We start from the raw sequence: 25,512 nt of genomic DNA on the forward strand, positions 1-25,512 counted from the left end.
AATGAATAAATAAATAAATGAAGAATGCCACCTTTCATTTCACTGTCATGATCCGTGCCTGTCATGCCGCGTGTGTTTTTGTTTTTTCAGCTGTGTGGGCGTTCCTCCAGCGATCGTCTCGCGCCATGCCGTCAGCTGCTGCGAGACGCGCTGATTACACTGACTATATTGTGATTATAATAAATATCTTTGTATCACCACCTTTTTTCCCGTGTCTGCGTTTGGAGAGTCCTGCTCAATCCTCCAGCTCTGCTGGAGGATCATAACATTCACAGGGCACACCGGACGGCGTACCAGCAGGTAAAAGTCGAAGTAATTAAATAAATACAAAAAGAAGTAATTGAATAAATACGAAAATAATGGCTGAGGAATAAAAAATAAGTTTTAATAATAATTTGGTTTTTTTTTGTTATAACATGAATTTCACTCTCTCTCTACCCATATATATATATATATATATATATATATATATATATATATATATATATATAAGTATTTTATTTTTTATTTTTTATTTTTTTTTGAAGGTGCGCCGCTACTTCGCGGATTTTCAGTTTTTGCGGGTGGTCTCGGTCCCCATTAACCGCGATAACCGGGGTATTTCTGTACTTCTACTTGAGTAATGAATGTCAATACTCTGGACTTGGGTGTCCTAAAACAACATTTTCCACTTCCGCTACCGATATTGCGGCCTAGAGCAATGTCCAATTTCGATATTGTCCGATACGGTATGAGCTGGAATAATGCTTTAATTTATTTTTTTAGGATGAATTGTTAGAAGAGACTTGATCAAGTTATACGATCAAACCGAAGAACAATAGTCAGCATATGTAGGTCTGAGAATATATGACCCATTTATTCCAAACATCGGGTACGTTTGACTATTAAATGGATACATACATACAATTAAGAGTTACCTGTTAGAAAATGCAGTTAGGAATGTAATCAAAGTGCCATAATATAAAGGTAACGTGAATATATATAAATCATTCTCACTCTCAATAACAATCTCATACAAACACACATGCGCACATGCTTTGTGACTGCGACATGTCGTTAACCACAAAAATACGTTTGTATTTTTGGAATTCCCGGCGCCAAATTTAACAGATGATATTGGTAAGATGGTGTTTAAATAGCAAAGCTGCGGGCAATTTGTAACGAGTATTAGTAAAGTATTTGCATACCAATTGCGGGCATAGCATTAGCATGCTAGCGGTTCGCGGTCCTCCATGATAACAAGCAGTTCAGATTATTTAGACAGTTGACACATTTCTTTGGAAATGTTTTTTAAAATAAGTCCTGCAGTGAATATGGTCCAAAAGAGTCACTTCTGTTCTTGTTTAGCCAGCAAGTTTCGAGCACGGCAAGGACTCGACTGTAGATCTCTCTCCCCCACATTAAAAATGTCATTCTGAAATAATCCACATTTTTATGAAATGTACCTGTAATCTACAACAGTAATGGGATACAGTTACATTTTTTTTTGTTGCCTGAATACATAACGCCTGAATACATAACGCCAGTAGATGTCTTTCCTTAAATTCACTATAAATCCCCCTCAAAAAAACAAAACAAAAAAAAAATATATATATATATATATTAATATTTATATATATACACACCTTGAGAAACCTCCCATAATCACAAAGTAACTCTTTGCCTCAAAGTAGGACCTGAACCATTTTTGGACTGTTCCATTTAATCCTACATAACTTCCTGACATGCTCAAGTTTATTTTGATCAATTGTATCAAATGCTGCACTGAGAACAAAAACATTAGCACGGACGCTTTACTTCTCAGTCAGATCTGAAGAGGGAATTCTTATCTCTCATATTTGTGGGAACAGTTCGGGGCACATGAGCACATTTGGAACCAAGACATTGTACTTTTGGGTCAGATGGATGGATGGATGGATGGATGGATGATTTATGTTTGTCATTAACTCTTCTGATAATGCAATGTCTTTTTTTCATACAGTGTATTCGGTGAGCGTGATTGCAACAGCCATCCTCCTCATCTTGCTGCTGATCATCGGAGCTGTTGTAGCAGTAGTGTGCTGCAGGCGCAAGAAGCGGGCCTTCGTAACTGAAAAAGAAGGAGTTCCACTCAAGAGTATATAGAAGCTATTCTTCAGTCACACGTCACTATTACGGTACATAGCAGCTCAGATGCAGTTCACTGGATGAACAAAACTAGTAGCAAGATTTTCTTTTTTTTTTTTTTTTTATGCGAAAATCAATATTTTGGTTCCTATGAAACCACTTTTGAATTTTTATGATATTTTGTAGACATACATAACAGAAAATTGTGTATCACACTAAAATTATTGCAGTGTTTTTGTTGATGTTCTGTTTAAAAAAAACAAAAACTCACTTCTGTACTATTTTAATTATCATCCTCCTCACCAGAATAATAATAATTCTTATAGTACAGACAGTAGATTTTTCCATACCAAAAATGATAAACACAAATCCCAGTCTCAAGTTTAACTATTATTTCCTTTTTGTTTTCAACAGTAACACGTCTGTATAACACTGTCACCAGTAGTTTGGGTTTTCACTGAAACCATACAAAGGGGATAAAAAACAAAAGAAGTTCAAATGACTGATCAACAGAATCAGAACACTAATAAAAAGCAACTGGGAGGGAGAGCCGTTAGCCGCTGCGTCTATGCGCGCCGCCATCTTGGAAAAAAAAACCCCCACATATATATATATATATATATATATATATATGTATATATATATATATATATGTATGTATATATATGTATATATCAGGGTTCGCGGTTAACTTTAAAAACTGCTTGCCCATAGGGCAAGTGCCACTAAAATTTGCCTTGCCCGAGTAGCCAAATTACTTGCCCGACTTGGGCAAGTGACAATTTTTTTTCTCTAAGAATAAAATGTTTATGGTTGTAAAATGTGCGCCACAAATGTAAATAAACATATAATCTGATAAACATAAATTAATCTTGTTTTCATCATCAACCATGAAACCCTACTCACAACAGCAAATGTATCATCCTGTGCAGTTATTGAAAATGTTAATTGTAGTTTTAATAATGAACAAATCTGCATGTTAAATTGGGAAAATGATATTATAGCAATCCAGATTATCAATTTTAAATCCAGGAGAGCCTATTAATTGAGGAATCACATGAGTAAATTATGAGTGTGGGAAATTTGTGTATTCCTTTAAGACCAGTGCCTGTGGTGCGGCCTCCATAAGTTTCATAGCATAAACAGAACACAGTCACTGACACTATGTCAGGTCACATCATGGAGCTAATGAATTAACAGCCAATAATCAAATATTACTCCCTTCCTTACTCACAATTGAATTGTCTACTTAAAAATATTCGAGCTATTTTAGTCATGTCAGAGGAATCCGAAATGTTCGGATTTGAACAAACTCGTCGCCACTTGTAAACATGCGCAGAAGGTAAGAAAACTTCCGGCTATCAATTTTCGGCCGAAATATCGTAGGTTTTTGTTGTGTTTTTCAAACTTCAAATGAGGATGCAACTACAGCGAGTTTCAATCCTGCGGGATTTATTGACGTCCACTTTAACTCGACATTCACTGAACTAACTGATCCCCGTAGCGCCCGCCCATTGCCCCCGATAAGGCCAATGGACCATACCACAACATAAGGGGGTGTCTGGGTTAAACCATCACCATACAGTGCACACAAACAGATCACGCCACAGTTTTCGTCGGAATTAAAGATATTTGGCTGCTTTAGAAAATGCTTGCCCGGTCGGGCAAGTTGCCCATAATTTTACCTTGCCCGTGGCCAAATTTCACTTGCCCCGGGCAATCGGGAAGCGGTTAACCGCGAACCCTGTATATATATGTATATATGTATATATATATATATATATATATATGTATATATATATATATATATATATATATATGTATAAGTATATATATATATATATATATATATATGTATAAGTATATATATATATAAATATATGTATAAGTATATATATATATATATATATATATGTATAAGTATATATATGTATAAGTATATATATATATATATATATATATATATATATATATATATATATACATATATACACACACACACACACACATACGCTCACACTCATACCTAGGGGCAATTTAGAGTGTTCAATCGACCTGCCATGCATGTTTTTGGAATGTGTGAGGATGTGGCGGACATTAGGACCATGCCTCTCACCCAGCAGGCATCCCGTTTGGGGGCGTATTCATGTTAATGTTTGTTGGCGCGAATTTGTGCCTGTGCGTTATTCTGTTGTTGGCAGTCTTGGAATAAAGACGTGTTCACAGTCAGTCGTGTGTGCTCATTTCAACTGCCACATTGGTGACCCCGACGCTGAGTATGTTTCAAGTCGTAGATGAAGAGGTGTCTTCCTCGGCCATGCCGCCCCAACTCCCTCATCTTGCAGCCGTCACCGCTACCGTGAGGCTACCGGAGTTCTGGCAGAGCGATCCGGCTTCGTGGTTCCAGCATGTGGAAGCGCTTTTCCACCTTCGTGGAATCACCTCCGATGACCCGAAGTACTACATGGTCGTGGCGTCCCTCGACCAACTGACTACACGTCGTGTTATGCAGCTATTGCGAGCACCTCCACATGGCGGGAAATACGACGCGCTCAAACAGCTTCTGCTGAGGAGGTTCTGTTTGTCGGACTCAGAGAGGGCAGATAGGCTCCTTTCCCTGCCCGGTTTGGGCGATGGCACGGCAGTGGATCTCATGGACAATATGCTGTCGCTCTTGGGTTCGGATGAGGGCGGTTTTATTTTCCCGCACATTTTCCTGCGACAGCTACCATCTCCGGTGCGCGCAGTGTTGGCTAACTCCGCTTGTCTGGCGACCGGCGATCATCGAGGTTTGGCTGAGGAAGCGGATCGAGTTCTGCTGGCTACGAGACGGTTCGCCGTGCAAAGTGTGGCGGCCGATTCCACCCTTGGGACGACACCAGACGTGGATCCGTCAACGGTGGCCGCGGTGGTCGTTCGAAAGCGTCGTGGGAAGGTTCTCTGCTTCTTCCATCAGCGGTTTGGCGCCAGGGCTCGGCGTTGTGTTCCCCCCTGCACCTACGAAGCTCCGGGAAACTCCAACGCCGGCGTTCAGTAGTGGCTGTGGGCGCCGGCAAAGAGAGCGAGCTGCTTTTCCTTACAGACTCGTCCTCTGGACGACGTTTCCTGGTGGACTGCGGGTCGCAAGTCAGCCTGCTTACACCCTCCGCCGTGGACAAGGCGGGCGGCGTTTGCGGACCACCCCTGTGTGCGGCTAACGGCTCGCCCATCATCAGCTTTGGTTCCAGGTCGGTGACTCTGTGCTTCCATGGACGTGATTTCCAGTGGAACTTTCTTGTTGCCGCAATCACGGTTCCCATTATCGGCGCGGATTTTCTGTGTGCACATGGACTGCTCGTTGATGTCGCAAACCGCCGTTTGATTGACGCTGTTTCTTTTGCTACTTTTCCGTGTGAGGCTGGGGGACTCGGGCCATTAACGCATGCGAATTATTTGGCATCGGGTGACATTTATCAGCGCCTGCTGACAGACTTTCCCTCCCTAACGACTCCAGCCTTTTCCACCGCATGCACTAAACACGGGGTGGAGCATTTCATACCCACGGTCGGCCCGCCAGTTTTTGCTCGCGCGCGTCGCCTTGACGCGGCCAAATTAGCGATAGCAAAAGGGGAGTTTGCTACAATGGAGCGTTTGGGGATTGTGAGGCGTTCTAACAGTCCGTGGGCCTCGCCTTTACACATGGTGCCTAAAAGGGATGGTTCCTGGCGGCCTTGTGGTGATTTTCGTCGCCTTAACAATGTGACTACGCATGACCGTTACCCCATTCCACACATTCAAGACTTTTCCACACGTTTGGCGGGCACCACCATTTTTTCAAAAGTGGACTTGGTCCGTGGTTACCACCAGGTGCCTGTGCAGGCGGAAGATGTGCCCAAAACCGCGGTGATAACCCCGTTCGGTCTTTTTGAATTCTTGCGCATGCCTTTTGGACTGAAGGGGGCAGCACAGACTTTTCAAAGATTGATGGACTCTGTGTTGCGCAACCTCGACTTTGTGTTTGTTTATCTTGACGATATTCTGGTGGCCAGTCCTTCACCAGAGGAACATCTGTCGCACTTAACAGAGGTTTTCAAGCGTCTTGATTCGCATGGTCTGATCGTTAACCCAGCGAAATGTCAATTTGGTCTGGCTGAGATTGATTTCTTAGGCCACCGGATTTCAGCACAGGGCGCGGTCCCCTTGCCCGCCAAGGTGAAGGCAGTGGTGGATTTCCCCCGCCCGGCCTCAATTAAGGCGCTGCAGGAGTTTTTGGGCATGGTTAATTTTTATAACCGGTTTCTCCCGCGTGCGGCCCACCTCCTGCATCCTCTTTACAATGCCTTGAAAAATAAGAAAGCTAATGATACTGTCGAGTGGTCTGCACGGCGGGAACAGGCTTTTCAACAAACTAAGGACGCCCTGGCGAGTGCGACTCTCCTGGTCCACCCGATTGCGACTGCGCAAGTTGCCTTAACTACAGATGCTTCTGATATAGCTGTTGGGGCAGTGGTTGAGCAGCTCGTGGCAAATGTGTGGCAGCCTCTTGCGTTTTTCAGTCGTAAGCTGCGGGATAACGAACGCAAGTATAGTGTTTTCGACCGAGAGTTGTTGGCTTTGTACCTTGCGACGCGCCACTTTCGCTTCCTTCTTGAAGGACGCCGTTTCACGGCTTACGTGGATCATAAGCCACTTACGTTTGCGATGTCAAAGGTTACTGAACCATGGTCGGCCCGTCAGCAGCGGCACTTGGCGGCCGTTTCAGAGTTTACGACGGACGTTCGGCACGTGGCCGGTAAGTGTAACCCTGTGGCTGATTGTTTATCGCGCGCGATCGTGTGTCCAGTCCAGCTCGGGGTTGATTTTTCGGAAATGGCTGCCGACCAGTCCGTTGATCCTGACATCCGCAACCTCAAGGCAGTGAGTACGGCTCTTACGCTTGAGGAGGTGGTGTTGCGGGGCGGTCGCACTGCTCTCCTCTGCGATGTGTCCACGGGCCGCCCTCGTCCTGTAGTTCCGTTGGAATGGCGTCGCCGGATTTTTGATTCGATCCACTCCCTGTCACACCCTGGCGTCCGTGCATCGGTCAAGCTGGTTGGGGCAAAGTTTGTCTGGCCCGGGCTTCGTAAGGACGTCAGGATGTGGGCAGCGGCCTGTGTAGCATGTCAGCGTGCCAAAGTCCACCGACACACCAGGTCGAGCCTTGAACCTTTTCCGATTCCGGCCAGGAGGTTCGACCATGTGCATGTGGACTTGGTAGGTCCCCTTCCCCCTTCGCAAGGTTTTACTCACCTACTCACTATGGTGGACCGGACGACTAGGTGGCCAGAGGCGGTTCCTCTGTCCTCCACGACCTCGGTGGATATAGCCCGTGCGTTTCTGTCGTCCTGGGTCGCGCGTTTCGGCACGCCGTCCGATATCACCTCGGACAGGGGCCCCCAGTTTGTATCTGAGCTCTGGTCAGCCTTGGCAGTATCGTTGGGGGTGCGCGTGCACCGCACTACTGCCTACCATCCGCAGGCTAACGGTTTGTGCGAACGTTTTCACCGGTCACTTAAAGCTGCGCTGCGAGCTGCGTTATCGGACGGTAACTGGGTCGACCGTCTGCCATGGATTTTGCTCGGCTTACGTTCAGCGCCGAAGGAGGATCTTAACGCCGCTCCTGCTGAGTTGGTGCTCGGTCAGCCGCTTCGCGTACCTGGTGAATTTCTGCCAGACGGTTTGGACGCTCCGCCCTTTTCCTTTTTGTCGGGGGGGCCCCTGAGCCCTGCACCGGTTCACCACTGTGTTCCCAAGGTATTCGTGCCGTCCGCGCTTATGTCAGCCCGTTTTGTTTTTGTGCGCCACGATGCCCACCGCTCGCCCTTGCAGCCACCGTATGACGGCCCGTTTAGGGTGCTGGAGCGCGGCGATAAGAGTTTTGTGCTTGATATGGGTGGGCGAAGGGAGTGCGTCTCGGTAGATAGGCTAAAACCAGCTCATTTGGTTGCAGGCGATGTGCTGTTGCCGGCCCACGTCCCTCGCCGCGGTCGCCCTCCAAAGTCCACGGCCTCACTTCCGCGCGACGACGTTGTGTGTCGTGCTCCCGCTCCTGTCTCGCCTGACCCCCCTGCCCACCGGGTTTCAACTGCACCACTAAAGGATGGCCTGCGTAGTCGTTGTGGCAGGCCGGTGAAGCCCCCGGTGAGGTTTTCGTTCTGAGCGACCTTCTGGGTGTTCGGGGGGGGGGCTGTGTGGCGGACATTAGGACCATGCCTCTCACCCAGCAGGCATCCCGTTTGGGGGCGTATTCATTTTAATGTTTGTTGGCGCAAATTTGTGCCTGTGCGTTATTCTGTTGTTGGCAGTCTTGGAATAAAGACGTGTTCACAGTCAGTCGTGTGTGCTCATTTCAACTGCCACAAGGAAACCGGAGTACCCGGAGGAAACCCACGCAGGCACGGGGAGAACATGCAAACTCCACACAGGATGGCCGGAGCCGGGATCGAACCCACGACTGCTGCTGTCTCTCACTATGAGGCCATCGTGGTAACCAGTCGGTCCACCGTGCCGCCACATTACAATTAAAAACATAAATGAATAATTATTGTATTAAAAAGGTTTGACCACAATTGGTCCCTTTGTTTTTACAAAACCCACCAACCAAACTCCAGTTGTTTAAAATTTTACCTCGGTAAAAAATGTGTGAAAGGTTTTACGATATGTCGTGTGTATTTATTTAGACCCTCAAAATTACCTTTGTTTTCTTGGAAGACATTGCCAAGGCAACAGCTTACCATAAAAAGTCACAAACTTCGTGCTTCAACACAATGAAAGCCTTAACACACGTCCCACCAATGACAAGGCAGAGCTGGAAAACCTGCTCGGAAAAAAAACATCCAGGATTAGGACATGTACTTCCTTTAGCCAGTAGGTGGTGCTCCCACTATGATGAACAAAGAGGTACATAGATGTCTTCTGGGGGTGGCACGTGTCATTGGTAGAGTGGTCGTTCCCCAACTCAGAAGTTGGGGGTTCGATCCCGACCATTCTGACTATGTATTGAACAAGATTTTCTTGTTAATCTTAGCATATTGCTCCAAGAGACTTACCTCCAAATGTTAAAAGGTCTTGGTGAAACGTGCAACCGAGGATGCTTCATTAAAATTTTGTAGGGGCGCTGATGAGCCATTGATAAAAAAAAAAAAATCAAAATCACACAAGCTAATGAAATATGGATGCTTCATCAATTTTCATACATGACATATCTTAAGCATATGGATGGGAGTTAACCCCCTTTTTTTAACTTTCTATAGCTTTTATGTATTTACATCAAAGAGAAAGCATTGAAAAAAACAATGGGGCTGAAATATCAAACAGGATGTTCAATGTGTCAAAGTTCAAAATGGCAAAATACAAGAATTTTAAAACATTGCAGTTGGGAAATACATAATTACATGCTAACAAACCAACGTAGTTATAATGTCTATTTTATGTTCCAATGACTCCCATAATAATTCACAATTTATATTAGATTGTAAACTCATGTTTTATATTGCAATTCCTATGATCATGATCCAAATCCTTTCACGGGGAACTGAATAATGGGTAAAAAAAATCGCTTGGATTTAGAGCGTTAACGCCCCTCAAACACCGGGTGGCGCTAAATACTTTAATGATTTTCCTTCCATTCATGTCGCGGGAGCACACACTGAGTGAAGGCGAAAGCTATGCGCATTTCTGCATTTGCAGATGTTGTATCAACAACATCTTTAGCACTACTTTTATCTATTTTGAGTTTTAGTTCTTTAATAAACATCAGTTCATGTTTTATTTTATAAAATGTTATCAACAATTTTCTTCACTTGTGTATTTTACTCAGTGGTCTGGAATATTGTTTATATTTGGTATTTGCCACTTTATAGCCCGAAATAAAAACAGTGATGAATGGTCTCATTGTGTGCATTGTTTATTTAAATTATATTGTATACAGAGACTCATGGGGAGACAATCTTGTGGACCTATGGGCGAATTGTAGATACATTTCATAACCTACCACATTACCTGTATTAACAACCGCCACCCAAAAACATCAGAATTATATAACTGAATTGTTGTAAAATGTAAGAGAAGTCAAAATCAGCTGAAAAATGGGAGTCTGATCTAAATTATCTACATTACAGAGGTTCTGATTGTAAATGGAAAAAAATTGAAAACTGTCATGAGCAACTGTCAGTTTGTAAGCAGTCTAGTGAAGCGATTACAGTACACTACAAAGAGTACTGACTACAATAAACAACACACTGACCTGATCGTCTGATATATACTTATCTGACCCTTGCTTTGGCATACAATCTGACTCAGGATTTGATTGGCCAGCATGGACGCACATCTAGTCAATCAAAAGGTTATAAAGAAATCAAACAGCCATTCACCTTCAAATAATTTAGATTAAGAAAAAACAAACACGCCAAGAGACATTCTTGGCCATTCACAGCAACATGCCGAAAGAGTTTTGAAGGATTGTATTGCGATTACTGGCATTATTTTAAATACATAAGGGACAGAATGTTGATTAATAAAGTTAGCAGGTTCATATTTACTGAATATTTTAAACATTGATGAAACAAGAAGCATTTATCAAATGAAACTAGAAGCACTGGTCACAAGAATGACTGGGATTGTCGGCCTGACGTTTACTGATTTATTATATTATTCTCACATGCTAAATTTATAATACTTAGTTTAAATGTGTGAACTTTATTGAAATTCTCAGTAGTGAGAACAGATTTGCACACATAGCATTTCCGTGAGCTGCCCTCACATTCACAGCACTTCATGGACAAATACGACGAAGCACATTCTCCACATTGGCTGTAGAGAGGCAAACATACCAAATTGGGCACTGGAGGACTCACACAGACGCTATTGCAAAAAACACATTCCGAAAGACATAACAATTGGAGATCGCAGCACACGCACATACACACTTGGACATACACAGACACATACATACACCTGCACATTCACATGCACATACACACATACCTGCATACACATGCACACCGACAAGATTACAGAGGAATGCCAGCGGGGAAAGAGACGGAGAGACTGCCCGCCGGAGAAGGCCAACCTTGGCGTGGCAGTCTTGGGTACCAGACGGGAATCAATTATCCAGATGATGACTAACCTGGGGAGGACCTTCCCTTGGACGTGGACCCGTGCCGTGGGAGGGAGCGAGAACGACCGATTCAACCTACATTACCCATGACATAAAAAAACTCCTATAAAAACTGAAGCTGAGCTGAAAGATGGCACGCATTTTTCGACTGTGCTCGCCCGAGTGCAGTTTCTCGTGAGATTAAGAAAAAGATGCCCAGATATCTGTCTTTGTACTATTTCCTGAACTCCAGAAATTGAAGAAACTAAATATTGGAACTCTAATCAGTTGTTGAGTCTTTATTTGACCCTTTTCTTCTTGAGTACAAAAAAACGAACACACATTGGAGTAAATTTGGCTTTTAAAGGTTGATTTACTAACTACTTCTCATTTCCACGGTGACTCAACTGAAACAGTTTACTAACAAATCCTCCTCCTCTGAAATACAGACAATATAAATCAGAATCAGAATGGCCTTTATTGTCATTGTAGTCTGTGTGCAACGAGATTAGTCTAGGACACTGCTAATCTGATGATTCTTTATGGCAGCTGTGGTTAGTAGGCTTCATGAGATTATTATGTAGAGATGCCAACATTTCCGATTTATTTCATTTTTTTGACGTGAGCAAAACATCCAAATTCGCAATACAGATATTTTTCCTAAAATCACATAAACAAATCAACAATTACAGGTCCCAAGAAATTAAAAAAAAAATTACCACACCATTATCACATATTGTAGCCCAGTTATAGGCACTATTTTCTGTGCAAATTTTGGACTAGATTAGTAGACAAGTGCACTTTAGTGAGGAGTCACCAGTCAAGAGCCATACTCCACAGTTTCTTCTGTGATGGGTTTGAACTCGTAGTTCCCTCTGCCATCCATGTGCAGGTAATACTTGACAAAAAAAAAAAAAAAGTTGTTTAAGCAAAAATATATTTTTTACCACACAATTATGCTTTAGAAATATTTAAAGGGCTTTCACACCTGATTCTTATTTAATTTTAAAAAATGTATTTTCGTTCACAGACCCAGAACACCCCACCTCGATTTTTCTTTTCACTCTACCTATTGTTACAGTTCATAACAACTTGCACCGACACTGTTGAACTCTATTTTGTCACACCAGACGACTCTGGCACTGTTATACAAGTTCAATTTAGGTCAATAAGATCATTTCAAAGGAGGCATATCATGCTATTTTAATTGAGGTAAAGCAGCAAAATGGACCATTTTTCACTAACAAGCTCAGTTTTTGTTTGATATGGACAAGTGAAATTCTATTCATTTTGGAGAAATTAGAAAATAAGTGACGACTCAAAAAACGGCAATTTTTAATGAGGAATATGCCTACGCCCCGCCTGCGCTCTCTCCATGATTCGATCAGAGTCATTGAAGGGACCGATTACAAACTCTCCATTGGAAATTATTGCACTTTTATTGCTTATAACGTCCAAAAACTGTGAGAAATTGGCACCAAAATTCATGTGGACATCGCAACCTATGACCACTTGGATTAACCTCGCCGTGGCTGATTTATATGAGAATGAGGAACTGTGGAAGTGAGCAGAGCTACATTGATGTATGCTGGGAGGGCACTAGCACACTGCTTCTTTGCTGATCACGGTGAGGATGCACGGCATAAAGCATCAGTCGGGATCTTTACAGCGACCAAAGTGGGAATGAGTAGACGCGCACATTTATTTGGATGAGGATTGGCCCCAGTTTTTCTAACCCAGAAGTGAGACGCCTGGTTCACTAAAACCCTGTTTCTCCCGATGTGCTGACGCACCCCTTTCATGACTTCGTCCTAAATCTGGTTTCTGCACACCACCTATGAAACAGTTATGAACAGTTAACATCAGTAGACAGACGAGTGCCACTTTTCCATTAGTCCCAAACAGCCCCACACCAGTCCGAGCTCACTGTCGTTTATTTGTTCACCCCTCTGAGTCAACAACTTGTCGTCTTCATTCCGCGAGTGTCCAAAGCAGGTCGCCAGCTACCCAAAGGCGCCATTCTGGAGATGGAAGCCTCAACCGTCGGGCGGGAGAAAAATAAAAAAAATAAAAATAAAAGGGATTTTAGCATGACATGGCTCCTTTAATCGTAAACTTTTTGGCAGTTCTCCATTGATAATTACCTTGTCAGGGTCTTCCCCACATTATCCCCCATAACCCTGCCTTTTCTTTGAAAGTTGAGTACAAAAATCCCTTGTATGACTCGTGCCATTTTTGACTAGTTAAACAAGAAGGGACAGTTTTTTTTTTCCAATGTATATCAAGGCCCACACAGGGGCCATTTGGCCGAGCAGTAAGGGGCGTGTCCGGGATAAGCCAATTTTTTGTTGTGTGAAAACAAATATGACCCACAAGGAAGGTCAGAAAAGGCATGAAAATTAGGTAATCACTGCCACACAGGGATTTGTTTTGTAAGATTTCTTGACAAGACTCAGCCAATCGGGGAGGGAGGTAAACTTGTGACTGGAAAATTTCCACCCTTGCACAGTCCATGCCTCAATCTCTCTCCCCAATCCACCAACTCAGTGTCCTGGATTTTATTTTAAAAAATGTTGTTTTGATTTTGTGGTTTTTTTGCTTGTTTTTTTGTATTCTGAGCTGTACGAAATTATTGTTGCCAAATTTACCGTTGTGTTTTTGTGTAATGACAATAAAAGGATGATTTACATGCCTTTACAGACCCCCCTTCTGGGTCTTACCTACTACTTTTACAAAACAAAAGCTCGGCTTATCCCGGACAAACCCCTTCCTTCTGAGCCAAATGGCCCCTCAGTGAGCCTAAATGTAGAAATGCCAAATGGGCCTTCTAGTGTTAAATGATGTAAAATGTATTTTTATCATATTTGAATAATACATACAGAATGTATTAATTCTCGAAATTGTATATAATGTACTGATGAATTTATTTTGTTTACTCTAATGTACAAAGTACATCACTTAGTTGGAGTTGTTTTTTTAATGGTCCATAAAAAAATTCAAGTTATGTTCAATTTATTTCATATCAATTCTTACCTCATGATGCTTCCAAAGGGACTTTCTGTGAGACACTGTGAACAACGTAATTCCAACCTACAAAAGAGAGACAAAATAACAATAGTTACAAATTCAAATAAGTAAAAGCTTTTAAAGTGAAAGTTTGAGGTCAGCTTGACCCAACGTATTTTGAGTAATAAAATCTATTTTAAGAATGCTCATGTTAGTTTTTTTAACGCAAACGTCTTAGATTCATAGTTGAACCCATAGCAAAACCCTAACAACGAAAATGCTTTTGTTTGTCAATCGCTGGTATTCTTCAGTAATTATGTCACACGACGAACCACAAGCAGCCAGTCGCCATTGTAATGCATTGCTTATTGTCCATTGAGTTGCTCAACTGACATTGTTTTTGCGTTTTTCAGCGAAATGCCTCGGCGCTGTGTAATTGTGTAGAAGTGTAAAAGTGTATTCTCGCAAAAAACAAAACTGAAATCTCTGTTAACATAATACAAAGCAAGAAACAACGATCTTCTCAGTAATATCCAACGGTTGTTTATTAACAGGAAGTGTAACGAACTCACAATGTTCATTATTTGACTTCTTGCGTGCATTTGTTTTCGGTTGTTAAAATCTCGTTCGTGATATACTTTATTTTGAAGTTATAATTTGTATGCTATATGCTTTTAATTTGGTGCGCTTCCGGTACGTTCAGGAAGTGTAGATTAACAAATCATAGCATTACGCTATTTAAGGGGGCGTATCCAGAGGAAACGGGTGAAAGGAAAGGAAAGGAAAGGAAAAGGAAAAGAAAAGGAAAAGGTTAACGATCTTGACATTGCTGATCAAGAAATTGGCTTACGCAATCTAACGGAATCTTTTTAAGGCTGCAAGCACCTGCCTGGAATGGGGACAAGGTATTTAATTGCTTTGTTTCATCGTTATTTCATTTGCCGTGATTTACCCCTGTACAGGTGTTTCATGTCATAATTAACTGCTGTCACTCTGACAATAGCATTTTTTGTATATTTTGTAGTACCGCAGGTATTTTGTTGTAACTTTATTTTCTCACGTACGGCTAAAGTAGTTACATGGATTTGATTGCATGCCGTTAAGAGCTCTCATTTGTTTATTTTTGTTTGTTTTACACCGTAGCTCTTACGGTGTTTCCACATTGGAATCAAGGCTACGAAAGGAATAAAAATCTTTTGTGGAACATCAGTACGCTTCACCGTTGTCTGGCTGGGTTCGCTACAGGAAGGGTATATATACTGTGTTTTCATGACCATATGGCGCACCTAAAAGTCTCCAAATTTTCTCCCAAAGGGAGAATGTGTATAAAAGAATATAAACATATAGATGTCTTCGGGTCACGACTCTTTATGTACATGTGCTGGATTTTTAGCAGAATGTGCAGGGGAGTTATTAAGTATTTTGTCCATTGTGGCAAAGGAAATATTAAACAAAAACTTTGAAGCCCCGCCCCCGTCATTAAGTATTTCGGAAACTAAAAATATTTGTCCCAGTGTTTGTCCCAGGTCTTATGACGGTACAGTCGAAATTGTAAAACAATCGGATGAACTCTCTGGGATTAGGGTGCAAAGGAATGACGCAACTAAATGTGCAAAAATGGCCCAAAGTTGGACATTGAAAAATTCACAACTCACTTCTTGATCATTTTAGACTATTGCTGTCAAAGAATTTATTTGTACTTTTCGTAGTACTAGATGTGCCTGCTAATTTTCGGAGACGTAGGTCAAATGGGCCGGGATTTTCTCTGATGTTTCACACTCTAGTTCCGTGTATATTTGCTACAACAGTCACCAGTTGTGAAACCACCTTCTTTTAAGTAGGCCGTGCTGTTCTTGTGGCATTTACTGACCTCCTAAATACTTTTAGGACTTTTTGAATGCCTTTTCAAATCTTGCTGAAAGCAGGTTTGTTGTCCAGATAAAACATTGGGAGAGGACTTTTTAAGCCTTATTGATTCTTTTTGTGCAGTATGTGACTAGCCCGACACGTGAACAAGGACATACTTTAGACCTAGTTCTCACTTATAGTTTACCGATGTCAAACTTAAATGTATTGGACAATGTTACTTCCGATCACTGGACTGTTTTCTTCTGTTAAATGCAATGGATTTTCAACCCTCTCACGGTTGGTCTGTGTCATCCTGCCATGATAGACTGGATTCGGTGGCTCCATTAAAAACTGTGCAGTCAAAAGCTAAACTTGAGCCTTGGTTTAATGACAGAACGTGCACAGCTAAACAGGAGTGCCGCAAAGCCAAATGCAGCAAGCGGAAAAAAGTCAAGCTGGGGGTCTCTTATCAGACCTGGAAGACTGCTGGCGTAACTACCAGATCACAGTTAAAGAGGCCAAAAGACAATATTTAATAATTGTCACAACCCATGTGTACTATTTAAACCTGTTGGGTCTGTACTTAAACCTCTTCTGCCTATTTGCTCAGACTCATCCTCTGAAATGTACAATAGATTCCTGCACTTTTTCATTGACAAGTTTTCTACTGCTGATTCTTGTTTCAAACGCCACAGATGATCCCTCTGGCCATGTCCTGTGTTCACCAGTGTTAAATCATTTTTAAACAGTGAAGGATTGTATTACGATTGCTGGCATTATTTTAAACACTTACGGGACAGAAGGTCAATTATTTAATTTAGCAGGTTCATATTTACTGAATATGTTAAACATTGATTCAACAAAAAGCATTTATCAAATGAAAGTAGAAGGACTGTGCATAGATAGGATTGACTGGGATTGTAGTCATGGTGTGATTCATTATATTATTCTCATATGCTAAATTCATATTAATTAATTTAAATGTAAGACCTCAAACTTGCACACATAATATTTTCATGACCCACACTCACATTCAGAACAAACAGATTCAGTCTGCTCAGGTCAAACTGATGACAAACCAGATAGCACTTCATGGACAAATACGATAAAACACATTCTCCACATAGGCCATAGAAGATACAAACATATCAAGTTGGGCTGGGGAGGACGTCACAGTGACGCTATCAAGAACACCAAAAAACTTTGATCTGGGAAAACATACACCACACAATTTGTACACTGACAAGATTACAGGGGAATCTGAGCAGGAGAGACGGAGAGACTGCCGCCTGCCTGAGGAGGTCATCCTTGGATGTGGAGCGTGGATCGGGCCGAGGGGAAGGGGCAAGGACGACCGATTCAACCTACATGACCCTTGACATAGAAAACCTCCTATAAAATGTGAGGCTGGGCTGAGATCAGCGCGCCATTTTTCGATTGTGCTTGTCTGAGTACAGTCTCTCATGAGATAAAGAAAAAGCCGCCCAGATATCTGTCTTTGTACTATTTCCTGAACTCCAGAAATCGAAGAAACTAAAATATCACAACTCTAATCAGCTGTTGTTGAGTCTTCATTTGACCCTTTTCTTCTTGAGTACAAAAAACGAACACGCATTGGAGTAAGTTTGGCTTTTAAGGTTCATTTACTAAATATTTCTCATTTTCTCGGTGACTCAACTCCAATAACAGTTTCCTTGAAATTTTTAGAGGATTTGGTTTGCCAGACTCAGTCATCTGGCTCCCCTTTTGACTCTGTTCCGCCGCAATTCTTTAAGGAGGTTCTTAAGGAGGCTTTTAAAACAAATTTTTACTATTTATCTTTTCACCCAACATGAGACTTGGTTTTTGGTTTTACTGTTTTTGTGCTTTTTAATATTATAAATTTGTTTTATTGTTTGTTGTTGTACGACTTGCTTTTGCTCTTTGTACAGCACTTTGTATACAGCGGTGGTCGTCTTAATGTGCTTTATAAATACAGTTATCACTACATTCTGCTTGGCTTGCTAGTACCCGTAAGTACCTCCGCAGTCTCACTGGCCAAAAGGACCCAATAAGACTCATTGTTCAATTTGACAGGATTGCTTATCGCTGGTGTCCTCCAACAGCTTCCGGGATTGCTGCCATGACAAGCACCCATCAATTTATGGCCACCTCAATAATGGAGGCACAGAACATGGCCCACTTGGACTCATGTTCTCTGCCTCCCCTTGGAGCATAGTCAAAGCTCTGCTGGAGGTGGGAGTAAAAGTAAAAGTCCAGAGTAAAAGTAAAATATGATTTTGAGGGGCTAGTTTCAGGGTGTATGCAATATTTGAGTGTTTTATCCTCTAGAAATTATGGTAATTATGTTTTTCTGCGTTACTCATTAGATTGCATGCAAGTTAAAAATAAGTTGTTATGTTCTCCATTTTGGTCAGAGTTTCAACATTAAATGTTTTAAAGAAGAAGCCCACTTTTTATATGTACTGGCTGTTGAGTGAGTTGTCCATATTTACATAATATTTATGAGTACCCTTTCAATAGAAGTTTGCAATAGAAAGACATCATACCATTCTGCAATGGCTGTAGATATAGTCTTCCACGTCAACACTCACGGCACTGGTGCACTCATCCAGAATAGCAAATTGGGGTTTGTGGTAGAACAGTCGGGCCATCTACAAAGACAATACAAAAAAAACAAACAAAAAAAATCAACACAACGCTCAATTACACTGATTTGATCTAGAGAGGGTTTTGAACAAAACATAACCATTTCTGGAAGATATTTTAAATTGCATGCATATCATTAATCAATTAAGTCTAAAAAAAAAAGCTCTTGACACTATAGATCATACTATATTTCTAAATGAATGAGATATGGCATAAGAGGACTAGCATATGAATGGATGGAAAGTTATTTAGTAAATAATCAATATCAGTATGTGAAGTTCAACAACGCTAAATCCAATCATCTACAGATTACTCATGGGGTTCCTCCAAGGTCTGTGTTAGGACCCAAATTATTTACGTTGTATATAAATGAAATTTGTTGTGTCTCAAAAAACAACAAAAAGTGTCTTATTTGCCGACGACATTAACATTCTACTGCTCCGGAGAAAATTTTAAAAAGCTTCTGACTATTGTGGAAAATGAATTGCTCATATAAAAGAAATGGTTTGACATAAATTATCACTCAATTTAAACAAAACAAAGTTAATTGTTTTTGGCACTAGACCAACCAAACACCCAGTCAAAATTAAGGTAAATTCAACTGAAATAGAAAGCGTGTTTGAAAATAAATATAATTAGGCAACAAAATATAATGAACCAACAAATCAATCCATCCATCCAGCCATCTTCTGTACCACTTCTCCGCAGTAGGGTCGCGGGGAGTGCTGGAGCCTACCCCAGTTATCTTCGGGCAGTAGGCGGGGGACACCCTGAACTGGTTGCCATCCAATTGCAGAGCACACAGAGACGAACAACCATCCATGCTCACACTCATACCTAGGGGCAATTTAGAGTGTTCAATCGGCCTGCCATGCGTGTTTTTGGAATGTGGGAGGAAACCGGAGTACCCGGAAAAAACCCACGCAAGCACGGGGAGAACATGCAAACTCCACACAGGATGGCCGGAGCCGGGATTGAACCCACGCCCGATGTTGTCTCTCACTGTGAGGCCATCATGCTAAACATTCGTCCACCGTGCCGCCCACCAACAAATCCACCATTTATTAAATTAAATAAAACCATCTAGGTGATTACAGGGTCCCAAACTGCAAGTCAGAGGTGTGCAGTTCATTTTTCCAATTTTTCATTCTTAAATATTAATTTTATTAATTTTTTTTAAACAGTAAATTTGGGTTCTTATGGGTTAAATAAGATGCCATTCTGTCGCGCTGATATGTTCTTGTAGTACAATGTACAACAAGAAATACTCAGATTACCTTATTGTGTTTGTTGTTGCAATTGGGTTCGTCCCTTCAGTCTTGTTTCTACCAAGTAATGAATTTACATTTTTTGCTTGTTTTCTTAAATCCAATCTCAAGCTATTCAAGAAGTTTGACTTGACAAGTAGGGGGTTCTGTAGCAGCTCTCTACGACTGAAAAGTTCCACAGGAATCATTAGTTTAAAAAAAGTCTTTACTGTTATTAAATTGCTTTGTCCCATACAAATAACTGAACCAAATGTAAATGTAAAAACCGGACAGATTACAGCGACAATTGTAAACACAGCAGAGAATACGAATACTTACAGCCATCCTCTGTTTTTCTCCTCCGCTCAAAACATCCATCCAGTCCTGTACTGAGTCCCAACTGCCCTCCCTGATTAAGATGTGGCCCAGCTGAACATTGTCCAAGTACTCCTTCAATACCTGCAGTAATGTGTAACAAAAGTAATGCAATTACAGACACCATTCCTGAATTTCCATTAAAAAAATATTTTACATTAAAGTATCAGTGACAGGGATGTGCATCAAGGCAGGCAGGTAAGGCAGATGCTCTGTGTTTGTTTCCTTGCATGTGAAAAGTTAAAAAAAGAAACTAATGATTACATTAAATTATTCTGTAACACGTTATAATAAGTACACACTAATACGCATTAGCTAAGCATTTGTAAACACTGAAGCAATTGTTTATAAAGCATTATTCTGACATGAATAATCATTTGCATATAGTTTGTAAATACAACAACAAATGTTTTACTCATCATAAATAAGCATATTAGAAAAGCATTGGTACTTGGTGAGTTTAATAATTTATAATGCATGTTTTTTATGCAACTAATCACTAGTATGTAGTTAATAAACTGTTCTAAATGGTTTACTCATTATTAATAAGCTCATCCATAACATGCGTCATGATTGCATTTTAACACTTTAGAATTGGCAGATTCAACATGACTAGATTATGTATTGCATCATTAACCAATCAGTTCTTTAAATAGTTTGTCAGTCATTTGCGTATATATTTGCTTTCCAAAATAAACTTGTAAACTGCTAACTATTCCAGAAGGACTGATTGGTAAATTATAAAATACATAATCTAGTCCTGATAAATCTGCCTGTTATAAAGTATGAAAATATAATCATGAAGCATGTTATGAATGAGCTCATGCTTGTAAAAGCATGACATCCGTATTTACAAATACTTAGCTAATGCTTATTAGTGTTACTGTTTTTTGAGTAATTTCTTTCAATAAATCTCACCACCAATCTCCCATATGTGTTGATTTCTTGCAAAACTGTGGGCAGTGAGGTATTTATCCACCTCGAAACATGACTATTTTTTAAAAAACATTTTAAATCTAAACTATATATTCACCACATCAATCACCAGCTTTGAAGGTACTTTATTTGAAGTTGGCAGGGGTGTTTCCTTGCTGTGCATTGTCATTTACCGTCCTCTCAAATACAACAAGGAGTTTCTGATTGACTTTTTTCAAATCTTAATGCCCAAATCATCCTGATATATAAGCACATCCTGTTTATGGGGGATTTTAATATTCACATATGCTGTCCTAAAAAAAACATTGGCAAAGGACTTGTTAAGACTCATAGATTCTTTCAATTTTAGTGCAGTTTGTGTCTGGCCCCACTTACAAACAAGGAAATACTTTAGATCTTATCCTTGCTTTTGGTCAATCGGTTTCAAAATTGAAAGTATATGAACAATGTGATTTCTGATCATATGACTCTGCTCTTTGGTGCAGTGTTTTCCTCTGCTGCTGTTCAACCTACTACAAGTGACTGCAACCGTCGGATTTTTAACCCCATCACTGCTAGTCCGGTGCCTCTGATCAGCTATGTTCCTTTGTCAAACAAAGGAACTGAGTCATTGGTTCCACTCATCATGCCGTGATATTTAGGATTCTGTGGCTCCATTGAAAATTGTGAGGCCAAAAGTAAGACCGGAACCATGATTATTAAGAGAACTCGTGCAGCTAAACAAGAACGCCGCAAAGCTGAACGCTGGTAAAAAAAAAAAAAAAGACTGGGCTGCAAGTCTCAAATCCTAAAAGATTGCAGGCAATGGTACCAAAGCAAAGTGAAACAGTCAAAAGGGAACGTCTGTCAAGTCTTATTTAGGGAAATTGACACAATCCACATCCTCTATTTAAAACTATTGACTATCGCTTATAACTCCATTCCTCCTCACTTATTCAAGGAGGTTCTCTCGAGTATTGGTAGATTGGTTTTGGCAATTATTAATTGCAGTCTGTCTTCTGGTGTAGTCCCCCAACATTTTAAACATGCTGTTGTGCAACTCCTGCTTTAGAAACCAGGCCTTGACCAAAGTGTACTGTCAAATCGCCCCATTTCCTGGCTACCTTTTATTTTAAAATAAATCTGGAAAAAGTGGTGCACACGTAATCAAAATCTTTCTTGGATAAACATAATGAATGGAGGTTTCCCGGTCAGGTTTCAATAAAATACAATACAAGATGATGTATAGCACAGAGTCAGCCATGCAATGGGTTTTTAATGATATCCTCTAGGCAAATGACACTAGAGACTATGTCTTGTTTTGTTGAATCAAACTACAGCATTCGATACGGTGGTTTAGATCCTATTTGCCCGCCAGGACTTTTTGTGCTCGCCTAGGTTGCGCTGAGTCCCGCTCTGCCCCTCTGTCATATGGTGTTCCACAGGGTTCTATTTTATTTCCTACCCCTAAGTTCCATACTATGAAAATATGGAATTTCCTTCCACTGCTATGCGGATGACAGTCAGATCTTTGTCCCACTGAAAATTCAGGTGACGCCGTACTTACAGCATTGTCTGTCTGATTAACCAAAGACGGAGAAGAGAAATTGTGGTCAGAACGAATAGGAGGATGTCATATCCTAATCATTTTCCTAGTGGCCATCAGAACAATTGGCCATAGCGCTACATTTCTTTCCCCATTTTTTTCCCTTTATCTCATGCCCAAACGGTCACGGCCCACCATCAGGAAGCCCCACCTCCTCATAGGCCAGCCTGCCCCTAGCCCATTTGCATGAGCTTAACCAATATAGTACGGTTTGGCTTTTAAGGTTAAAGTGGACTTTGTCCCACCTGATCAGATATTCCTTTCCTCTTTTGTTCTTCAATGGTGTCAGGATATATCACTTGGTCCCTGAGAGAACCAAGGGTCATATAGGGCCTCTGGGGGAAAAACGGTGTTGATGAAGACGTTTTTCTTTTGACTTCTTTGTCAGTACTGGCACTGTATCCAAGTTTGTATATGTTACCTGTGGAACGTAAAAGAGCTTCCCTCTCTCTGGTTTAGTCAGTTGTCCCCCAAACAGAGGCCAAAGCTATAAAACAGACACAGTTATTTCAAAGGTCAAATAGTGCCAAAGTATAAATATACATATATTATTTGAAAATATTTAAATGCAGTTAAATCCATAAGGACATGTATTCGAGAATGTATGTCATATATTTAAATTCAATCCCATACCCTCAATCCCATACCCCCGCGAATAGCGGCGGTCGACTATACACTAACGATACCTTTGACCTGTTTCATCACTCTGACCTGTTTTCCACACCTAAGTCTGTGAGATAGCATGCTACACGAAATTAAACAGCAGATGAAAATTGTGTAGAAAAACAACAAAAAAACTTACTTCGCCAAGGACTCTGAACAGCGAGCTCTTGCCACAACCGTTTGGTCCACACACAAGAACATTGGTGCCAGAACTCACCTTGAGCGGCCAAGAAAATTAAGCACCATATGTTATAATACTGAACACAATTGTCACAGAACTTTTAGTTTTAGTTAGTAATTCAATTCTGCTTCTAGTATTTAAAGAACAAACTGAGAAGGAGACATGTATCATTGCGTTTGTGTTTACCCTCCAAAAGGGTTCCATGCCACAAATGGGCATGGTCATTTTTTTTAACAAGCCGAACTGAGCTAATCACACACTTGACTAAGGGTAATCTAACATCCATCCATTATCTAAGCCGCTTCTCCTCACAAGGGTGGCGGGGGTGCTGGTCGCCTATCCCAGCAGTCTCTGGGCAGTCGGCGAGGTACACCCTGAACTGGTTGTCAGCCAATTGCAGGGTAATAAGACAAAATTCCATTCAGATATAGCAAAAATGTATCCACAATAAAAGGAATCACTTTACCTCAAATGTGAGGTTTTGAATTAGAATGTCTCCATTTGGCGTTGCTAAAGGAGTATGGTCAAATCTGTAAAATTAAAAAGGGTCTTAGTAAATTAAAAAACAAAAACAAAAACTAAAAAAAAAAAACTGACACAAAATACAAATAAACTTACTTGATGATGTTATCTCTGTTGATAATTTGACCTTTTCCAGGTACAAGTGACAGACTTTGTGTTGTGTCAGACTCTGTAAGTAAAATACACCATTCAGTCAGAGCAAGTCCACTTATTTTTTTGTATTACTCAGCAACTTCAACCATTACTAAGACATAGGACTGAACAATTATGCTATTTGGGATAATAGTGATATTGCGTAAGATAATTGTGTGTCTGAGGATTTAAAAAAAAGTTGTAATTTCAATTCATGGATCATTTTTTAATACAATTTATTTAACTTGTGCAGCCCAACTTAGATGGCAAGAGTTGTGTATATTTTTTTTAAAAGCCATGCAGTGTATTTTTACATTTACATCAACTATTGTCATTTCATACCAAGAGCAGCTGCTGCAATGCAAAAGAAAACACTGATTGCAACAAACAATATGTACCCTTCTGTTGGGAGACCATGGTACGTTCATATTTGCCAGAATTTAAATCCTTCAAGACTTTTATCAGTTCAGTGATACGAGTCGTGAATCTGTGGGGAGGAAAAGACAATCAGTACGTGTTCACTAACAGGAATCCACTATCTGTACCTTGCCACTTAAATTCTATCCCCCTTGGACACATCACACTTCCTCAATCCTCTTACTTTTATATTGTGTTTGATTACTTGAAATTCACTCTGGTCATGTCATTGAAAACAATTGAATGGTAAAACTGTTGATATAACAAATGCCGAAATGCGCATAGCTTTCCACCCGTTTCGCCTTTATTCTAAGTGCATGTTCATTTAGGCTACAAACTTGCATTTCTCTCTCTCTAGTTTTTTTATGCATTTAATTCCACCCACGTTACCAGTCAAACTAAACATACATGAAAATATAAATGTCAACTTCTTTTTTGTAGTCATTCACAACCTTGCAACAGTAGGCTAGCCATGAGACTGAATGTTTATTTTACGCCAGTGATTCTTGGCACAGTAGTGTGCCGTGAGAGATCATCAGGTATGCCGCAGAAAATTAGCCAATGTCAATTATTTTTTTTTGGTCAATTCATGTATGTCAACCACGTAGAGTAACAGACAAAACAATGAAATGCTCATCAATTACATGAATGAAGGTATAATTAACCGGTACATCCACTTTTAGTGAATTGTTCAGGGTTTTTTTTTCACTCAATGACATCGATCAGATTG

The 25,512-nt window shown here is 40.8% G+C and overlaps 2 protein-coding genes across 4 annotated transcripts in view; one reads left to right on the top strand and one right to left on the bottom strand.

Annotated features, from left to right (window-relative positions):
• Positions 1 to 3,853, top strand: part of LOC148314449 (tissue factor-like) — a 28,999-nt gene extending 25,146 nt beyond the window's left edge. For all 3 annotated transcript variants that reach the window (XM_088287670.1, XM_088287669.1, XM_088287668.1), the window contains one exon: positions 1,982 to 3,853. In XM_088287670.1, coding sequence (XP_088143796.1) covers positions 1,982 to 2,124 — 143 coding nt within the window. In that variant the 3' untranslated portion in view covers positions 2,125 to 3,853. The remainder of the gene's footprint in view (positions 1 to 1,981) is intronic.
• A 6,159-nt stretch (positions 3,854 to 10,012) lies between these two features.
• LOC148314450 (ATP-binding cassette sub-family D member 3) overlaps positions 10,013 to 25,512 on the bottom strand; it is a gene marked incomplete at its 5' end in the record, with an annotated part of 58,316 nt that continues 42,816 nt past the window's right edge. The window contains 10 exons of the mRNA XM_088287667.1: positions 10,013 to 12,119; positions 14,255 to 14,311; positions 18,625 to 18,729; positions 20,311 to 20,430; positions 23,113 to 23,202; positions 23,289 to 23,354; positions 23,670 to 23,747; positions 24,178 to 24,241; positions 24,330 to 24,402; positions 24,764 to 24,852. Coding sequence (XP_088143793.1) covers positions 12,042 to 12,119; positions 14,255 to 14,311; positions 18,625 to 18,729; positions 20,311 to 20,430; positions 23,113 to 23,202; positions 23,289 to 23,354; positions 23,670 to 23,747; positions 24,178 to 24,241; positions 24,330 to 24,402; positions 24,764 to 24,852 — 820 coding nt within the window. The remainder of the gene's footprint in view (positions 12,120 to 14,254; positions 14,312 to 18,624; positions 18,730 to 20,310; positions 20,431 to 23,112; positions 23,203 to 23,288; positions 23,355 to 23,669; positions 23,748 to 24,177; positions 24,242 to 24,329; positions 24,403 to 24,763; positions 24,853 to 25,512) is intronic.

The sequence above is a fragment of the Idiotropiscis lumnitzeri genome, unplaced genomic scaffold, assembly GCF_059441095.1.
Source record: "Idiotropiscis lumnitzeri isolate Australia: NSW breed Sydney's pygmy pipehorse unplaced genomic scaffold, RoL_Ilum_1.0 HiC_scaffold_296, whole genome shotgun sequence".
NCBI classification, from domain to species: domain Eukaryota; kingdom Metazoa; phylum Chordata; class Actinopteri; order Syngnathiformes; family Syngnathidae; genus Idiotropiscis; species Idiotropiscis lumnitzeri.